Source organism: Centruroides sculpturatus, unplaced genomic scaffold, assembly GCF_000671375.1.
Source record: "Centruroides sculpturatus isolate CEXI.00-Female unplaced genomic scaffold, Cexi_2.0 scaffold3867, whole genome shotgun sequence".
Lineage (NCBI taxonomy): Eukaryota > Metazoa > Arthropoda > Arachnida > Scorpiones > Buthidae > Centruroides > Centruroides sculpturatus.
The window spans coordinates 1-8,436 of record NW_019387953.1 but is presented as its reverse complement, the minus strand read 5'-3'; the positions used below and the strand labels follow the sequence as shown (position 1 = coordinate 8,436).

At 28.5% G+C, this 8,436-nt stretch overlaps 1 protein-coding gene across 1 annotated transcript; it reads left to right on the top strand.

The window, feature by feature from the left end:
* On the top strand, positions 1–3,460 carry LOC111616716 (cystathionine gamma-lyase-like). Its single transcript, XM_023358089.1, has 3 exons — positions 1–70; positions 1,033–1,110; positions 3,252–3,460. The coding sequence occupies exons 1-3, from the start codon at positions 43–45 to the stop codon at positions 3,443–3,445; spliced, it is 300 nt and encodes a 99-aa protein (XP_023213857.1). The 5' UTR covers positions 1–42; the 3' UTR covers positions 3,446–3,460.
* Positions 3,461–8,436: the final 4,976 nt, after the last annotated feature.

Here is an 8,436-nt window from a genome sequence, read left to right as displayed (position 1 = left end):
TTATTCCAATAGCGTCCTCTACAATTAGGAGCTGATATAGTGATGCATTCTCTGACCAAATATATGAATGGTAAGATTCTATTTGTCACAATACTTTTATGGCTTCTAATTACTGAATCAGGTGAAGTGTATTTTATTAATATTTTTCACTTATAAGTAATTAAAACATATTAGCACATACTTAAAATTCAATAATATATTATTTCAAAATTTTGACATAAGTCAGAAATCTGAAACTAATCATTTGATTTATAATTTGGCATGTTGTAACATATAGCAAGTTATTATTATTATGAAAATATATTATATTTGTTAGTAAAGTTTATTATTAAAACAGTGTTTGTGGCTCCAAGCATAATTTTTTTAATATAAATTTATATGCTGAAACTTTCAACCACTGTCCCTATCCCTATGTATCCCAACATGGAAGTAGTAGTATGGGTTATGCTTATGGAGCCATGCAATGACAGCCTGTTTTATTTCATATTTATAAATGTGAACTGGTGAAATATTGCTTCAAAGGATCACATAGATGATAGTAATCACTGAGCAGAAAATGCTGGATCACACTGCATAAAGAGGATGCTCCAGCACATCCACACAATCATATTGCTGAAACCATTCATAACTTGTGTTATCACGAATCACTCTCCTCTATCTGTCTTGCAAGCACTATCACAAGTTGTCTGTACTTGGAATAAATCAGTGTTATTTCTCATTGTTTGTTTGAAAAAAATAAGGTTGTGTGGTGTGTGTATGAGGATTGCAAAGCTTTGAACACTACAATTTAGAAGAAATAAACAAAGAATATAGCATTTCAAGTGTTTATGAAAAAATAAATTAATTTTACAGAAATATAATACTGAATATTACGTTTAAATTAAGGTAATTTAATTGTTATGAATAATAAAAATTGTAATTCATTCAAATATTTTAAAAATAAAATAAAAATTAGAATTTCTATTAACAAAATTAAACATTAAAATTGCATATTTTAACTGATTTTTCTGACTTATTTTTTTCTTATTGTAGGCCATTCTGATGTTGTTATGGGAGCAATAGCAACAAATAATGAAGAACTTTACACTCGCCTCCAATTTCTACAAAATGGTATTTTATTAATAACTTATTTCTAAATAATTATTTGTAATTATGAAATTATAAAACACACCTTTTGTACTTTTTCAGTAATAACTGTAATCACAGACCAAATTCTTTTGGCCAGGCCTGTAACTTGGGCCAAAAACATGTTCTGTGATTAAAGTTAGTACTAAAAAAGTACAAAAGATATTTTATTATGATTTCATCCAAGAAATTCCAGCTTTTAAGAGAGATTTGTAATTATGATAATATAGTTCTTTAGTAAAGATTATTATTAAAACAGTGTTTGATGCTCCAAACATAATTTTTCTTCTATAAGTTTGCATGCTGAAGCTTTTAAACTCAAAATATATTTAAGGCTCTCGAACATTATAAAGCATTTAACATCTTCTTATTGTCAGAATCTCTATACTGTATAGTTGCAAATGTTCTTTCTAACTAAAATGTGTGAGGTTTCTGTTTGTTCTAAACATTTTTTAAATGACTAAATATTAACTTCTTTTATTAAAAAAAAAACTTTGATGTTAATTGGTAAGAAACAAAAAATAATACCTTTTAAATTTTAAGGTAAATTGTACATTAATGTAGAACAATTGCAGAAATATATACTAGCAGATGAGCCCGTCATTGTTCAGGCAAATAATAACAACAGCAAAGATTAAGATTATCAGATTATTCTGTACTACTAACCATTCTACTATATTATATTATAGTATTTGATTTACAAAGGTTATCTTACATAAGTGTTTATCACACCAAGTGCCCAATCTAACACATTTTTTAAATTGTGTACAGTAGAGGAATAAAGACTTTTTAAAACATGTTAGATTGATCATTCGGTGTAATAAGCTCTTACATAAGATAATCTTTATAGTTATTTAGCTGATCTGACCCATTTTCGTCAGGTGCAAGAATTAGGTCTGCTCCTCCGAGACTAATTAGAAAATTTTTAGATGGGTCTAAAAATATGTCCATTTTCCTGCAAAAATGCAAGAAACCACATCTAAAATAGTAGAGTAGAAGCCGAGTTCTTCAGGATAATCCTTAACTCTCTCCCTCTTCTCCATGGAGAAATTTCCAAAAATTTCTTTCTAGTGTGCATTCTCATGACATGCCCAAACTGTGTACCAAATTTAAACTTTCAACTTCTAACCATTTGGGCTTAGCAATTTATTATTATCATTATCATTATCAACCCATCTCAATTATATTATAAGATTAGGGTCAAATTTATGAGAAATTTTAAACCTCACTTGAATAAAATGATTAATTTTAAATTTTAAAATTAAAAAAAATTTGTCTGGAACATTATATTTCAAATTTGTTTATTTTGGATTTATTGTTTTTGGATTACCCAAAAGGTGGAACTGATTAAAATATTTATTAATTGCCAAAACGTATACTATACGTGCCACTATTTATTTTTCTTTCTTATGATTTACACTTTATACTAACTAAAACTAACTCCTCCCTCCTCTTCCCTTCAGGAGTGAAATTTCTAAAAAATCCCTTCTTAGTGTGCATTCTCATGATGTATCTTACTAAAATGCAGTCAAAAGTGCAAAAAACCACATCTAAAATAGAACAGTAGAAGCAAGTTCTTTAGGTTAAGCCTTAATCTTCTCCCTCTTCCCCACAGGAGGGAATTTTGAAAAATTCCTTCTTAGGGTATGTTATGAGAACATACCCTAACTGTGTACCAAATTTCAACTCCTAACTGTTTTGGCTCTGCACTTGTTGTTGTTATTATCATTATCAACCCATCTCAATTATATATATATAGATGTGACCTAACATTATTGCAATACAATTAATGTTCATATTTTTCTTAACTCTCAAATTATTAAATTTAATTTTTATTGATATTTATTAATAAAATAATTTCATGTTAATAATAAAATAAAATTTATTTTCATATTTATCAAAATGCTCTATAACTTTCCAATTTCAATAGATTTAATTCCAGTATTTAAAATTGGTTGTTCTGAACCTTTAATCTTCATTTCATTAACAATAGAATATATAAGTTCTTAAATATTGTTTGTTTAAAGATTATCTAAAACTTAACTTTGAATAATGTCAGTAATAAGTGTTATTATGATCAAACAGAAAATAAATTGTTTAAATTAATGCATGTAATGTACTTTCAGCATTAGGTGCAGTTCCATCTCCATTTGATTGCTACTTAGTCAATCGTGGCTTGAAAACGCTTCCTGTACGAATGGAACGCCACATGGAAAACGGTTTAGCTGTTGGAAGATTTCTTGAAAAGCATCCAATGGTTGAAAAAGTTCTGCATCCAGGTATTTATATTTTATATAAAAATATTTTAATAGTTTCTTAGTTCTTGTCTTAATAAAGTTTATTCTCTATACACAATCAATTTAAATTGGGAAATTATTATTTTTCTAATTGATGTTGTGATTTGAATAGAAAAAACATTTTAGTATTAGAAAAATTACAATACAATTTTGCAATGATGTTTATACATTTATATATCATGTCTTGGGGGCACTTTTGACAGTGCTGTCTGTTGGCGTTTTTTTTATGACTTACTGTTACAATCTACAGTTCAACTGTTTGCCATTAATTGACTTTATTGAGGATGTCTTTTTCTATCGTAATACTTTTTTTTAATTTTGTTATCTTTACTTATTATTGGAGGAGTTGAACTTAATCCAGATCCAATGTCTCGTACACCACCTTCTTCTCCTCGCAATAAAGCTTTGACTTCTGCTGGTAAACATAGTTGTTCTTCAATGAACCAACATTGAAATCATTTTGACTGGACAATTATTTTGCATCACAGAATATTCCTTCTCAAATACCTCAGAAGAGTGTTTTCTTGAGGACTGTTTTGATATTATTCTATTGAAACTGGAAGAATTGTCATTGAAATTTGACTGGTTGTCTAATTTACACCTGGAAGGAGAAATTACCAAACTTTCATCTTTTAAAACTGTATGTACGGATAAATTTTCTTTTTGGAATTATTATATAGACTGTATAAAACAATTAGAAGAAAAATAATGGTACCATTTCCAGTTTGAGTGGTAATGACAAAGAATTAGTTAATAATGCTAATGGCTTTATTGAGTTGTTTGAAAGACAGAACAGGGAGTCTATTTCTTTTATTAACAGTTATTGAATATTGGGAACTTGGCTTGTATTGTTTGAGCTCTATACTCAAGCTGAGAAAAGACTTATTTTTAAAAATTTAAAGAAAACTCGAGTGTTGCCAGCCTACTCACATATTAGAGTTTTTGATGATTTGTCATATAGATCAAGACTTAGGCATAGAAAATTGTTGCCTTTTTTTGTGGAAGCTAAATTTTTGAATAAAAAAGCATTTCTGAAAGCTGATTGCTTGATGGTGACAAATTCACTTTCAATTTAGAAACAAATGAACTACAAAAGATTAATACTTTAGGTAAATCCAGCCAAAAGGGTTAAGTGGAACATTTACTAAAGATAGGGATAAAACTTTAGTAATGAGAATATTGTCTTGGAATTGTCAAGGAACATTGGACTTGACAGTAAATGACCAAGAGTTTATATATTCATTGCAAAATTATGATTTAGTTGCTTTCACTGAGACTTGGTTAACTAACTATTAAATCTGAGTTCAACAAAGGAAGAACCTGTTTATATTTTTAAACAATTTGCTAAAAAACCAACCGGTCTTGGTTGTCCATATGGCGGTCTCATTCTTGCAGTATCCCAAAAACTAGGTTGTTTGGAATTGTTGTTTAAATCCAATGATTTGATAGTAATTAGATTTAATTGTTGGAAAAATTTTTGTTCACTTAGCTATAGTTTGATAATTGTTCTTGTTTATTTGAGAATAGATCTTTGTGATGTACTGTTAGCTAAAATGGAAGATTTATTTGTTGAGGAATTTTTCTGAGGATGACAGTTATTTTGGGAGATGCGAATACTAGAATAGGCAAGGAACTGGATAATTTTTATGCCAGGAGTAATATTAATTTTTTAAATTCCCAAAGATCTAATGATTTAATATTAATTAATTGTAAAAATCCTTTTCATCTTTGATTTAAGTCATAGGGATTATATATTTTAAACGGTCGATGTATCTCAGATTCCTGTAATATGCTTCTTGTCTAGTCTTGTGTCAATTATACTAGCATTATGACGGCTTTTCCTTTTTTGCTAGACTTATTACACCATGGTAATAATTCTAGCGAATAAGTCTAGTGAAAAAGGAAAAGCCATCATAGTGCTAGTAAAAGTGTCTCAGACTATCTGGCTAAATTTACTTTTCTCTCGACAGTCAGTTTACTGTTATTAAATTAAATCTGTAACAGATATAATTTATCTAATAAATTTGCCTTTTAGATTTTAAACTTGTTGATATTTTTAATTCTTATCATTTTCCAATTTTCAACATCGTTTGGATTTATAATGAATAATGTTTTTACTCTGAAACTTCCAAAAATTCATAATATATGAAAACAAGAAAGATAAATAATTATTTAATTTCTGATTAGTTTGCTATATATTTTAGTTAAAGGGACCTTTCTGTTGGATTCACAGAGTTACTATGATAAACTATTGAAGACTTTGTTAACTTCGGTTTTACAATGTGGAATGGTTAAGAAAAATATTTCTTTATTGTCATTTGAGAAATAATGGTTTGATCGTCAGTATCTATGCTTAAAGAAAACAAAAAACTGAGTATTACGAAAGTATACTCAGTTCTTTGTTTAGAATAGATTTCTAGTTTTGTAGAAATAAAACTATAAATCTATTGGACAAATACTGCAAATTAAATAAAAGCTATAAGTTGCTAAGTAAGGCAAAGAAAAAGTTATTTTTAGCTAAAATAAACTCATTACTATTGAAGACTAAAAATACTAGAGATTTTTGGTTATTAGTTAATAAATTTTGAATTAAGAAACCATATGAAAATGCTATGTCTCCCTTGAATTGGTTGAATTATTTGATAGAGTATTTCATTGGACCAAATACAGTAATTTATATTGATTTAAGCTTTGGTAATAATGTTTCTCTTTTGGATGATCCTATCACTTTGAGTGAATTGGAAACGGTAATCAGAAAATTAAAATTATCTAAGGCCCCCAGGTCTTGATAACATAAGGCTTGAAATGATGAAATACTATTAGATATATTGGATATGTTTCATTTCTTTTTGGACTAATTGCTCTTTTCCTTTATCTTGGAAACAAATTGCTTTAAGGATGATTTATAAGAGGGGAAGTAGGCAAATAGCAATTGGTCTATGATTAGTTGACTTAATTTGTGTATTTAAAAAGGTTTTTTCAACTATTATGGCAAATTGTGTCTGAAATTGGATTGAATGAGTTTAATATTGTTACACCTCTTCAAGGAGCATTTGTTAAAAATAGAGGCAAATATAAATTTGTTTATTTTAGTTGGTCTTATTCAAATATCACTTTTGAAGAAATGAGGGAAATTATATACAGTAGAGCGTCGTTTATCCGAAAGCTGGTTATCCGAAAGCATTCCAGTCGGCAAATTTAAATTTTCGCCAGTGCTGTTGCGCTGCAATCTTCGGCTATTTCTCGGGCTACTCAAATATTTTATGTTTTTGATACTAAATTAACATCTGAAGTATAATTTTTTATTGTTTTTATATTTTTCAATAAATTTATTTTGTTTGTACAAAATAAAAAAATAATTTTTAACGATACAATAGTCTTCGTTAGGCTTAACATCGACGAAAATTCAACGCGAAGCGACACGCAACGGAGAGAAATTTCAACATGGGATAAATTAATATATTTTTTCGTACATGATTCGTTATCCGAAAAATAAGTTATCCGAACCACCCCAGTCCCCAATTGATTCGGATAAACGACGCTCTACTGTACTGCTTTTATTGATCTCAAAGAAGCTTTCAATACAGTTTATTATGATTTGTTATGATATAAGCTTAGGAATATTGGTGTATCTGCATTATTTGTTAATTTATCTAGTATTAGAAAAAGAAGACTCTTATAGAGGCTTTTTCATTTTTTTGCTAATTATGTTGAGTCCAATAGAGTGCTACCTCAAGGAGAACCATTGAGTTCTATCCTTTTTATTTTGTTTTTGAATGACCTTTGTGACCTGAGAGGTTAAAGCTCTATGATAGTTAATTTCAACATGAAAAGTCTTCTTTTTTGCTGCTGAAGTCCTCTTAGCTAATTCAGCTTCTGTATTTAGGGAAAGACTGAATCTTACTTGGAGATATTGTGAAGATAATTAATTTGGAAAAGACAAAGCTTGTCAATTGATTATGATTTTTGTAGGGGTGGTAAACTTAAAAAAACAGACAATTTCAGTTTAGAAAATTATAAGCTGATAATTGTGCCAAATTTTAAGTATCTAGGTATTTATTTTTCTTCACAGGACACATTTTACTATTATTTAAATAAAGGTTTACTTGATGCAAGAGCGAAAATCTCCAATCTCATCAAGTTATTATTTATTAAAATTAAAGCATCTTCATTAAATAATTATTTTATATTATTTGATTCCTTGATTGGACCAAGTATTTTTTATGCTTTTCTGGTTTGGGGTGCTCTCTTAATGGACAGATTTGAGGTAATATAGTTGTTCTACTTTAAGCAGGTGTTCCATATTATATATGTATCTCATGACCTGCACTTAGAATGGAATTGGGAAGACCTCCCCTTGCTATTAATTTATAGATAAATTTGTTTTGGTTTTGGAGGAAACTTATTAATCTACCAGATGATGATTATTGAAAATTGATATATACAAGACTTTCACGGATAAATGGTAATTCTTTTTTGAAGCCATGACAGTTAAAGGATTATTAAATAAAAAATACATATAACTAGAGGATAATCCAATACTAAGTGAAAGTTTGTTTTTCCTGGATTGTGATTGATGACTGAGAGACTTACATTCTTTTAACTAATGTAAGTCTTTGAGTGAAAGAGGCTGAAACAGTGAAATTTTTCTTAATAAATAAGGTGCTGGAGTCTACATTCCATTGTCTAATTTGAGTTACAAAATAAAATCACTTGCTGCACAATTTAGATGAATTATTTTACCGTTTAAGTTTATCAAAAATCTGCTTAATGTCTCGTGTGATGCTGAATGTTCTTTTTGTGGAATGACAGTGGTGGATATGAGAAAACACCTTGATTCTTGTAATATTCTTTTTGGATAACCGAGTTGCTACACTACCATCCGAGTTTTGTTATCAAATTTTATTCGGTGACAGTTTCACCATGTTAACATATATAAATTATACACATTTTTTGTTTATATAATCAAATTTAAACTAACAATGATATTTGATATGATATCAATTTCTTTGTT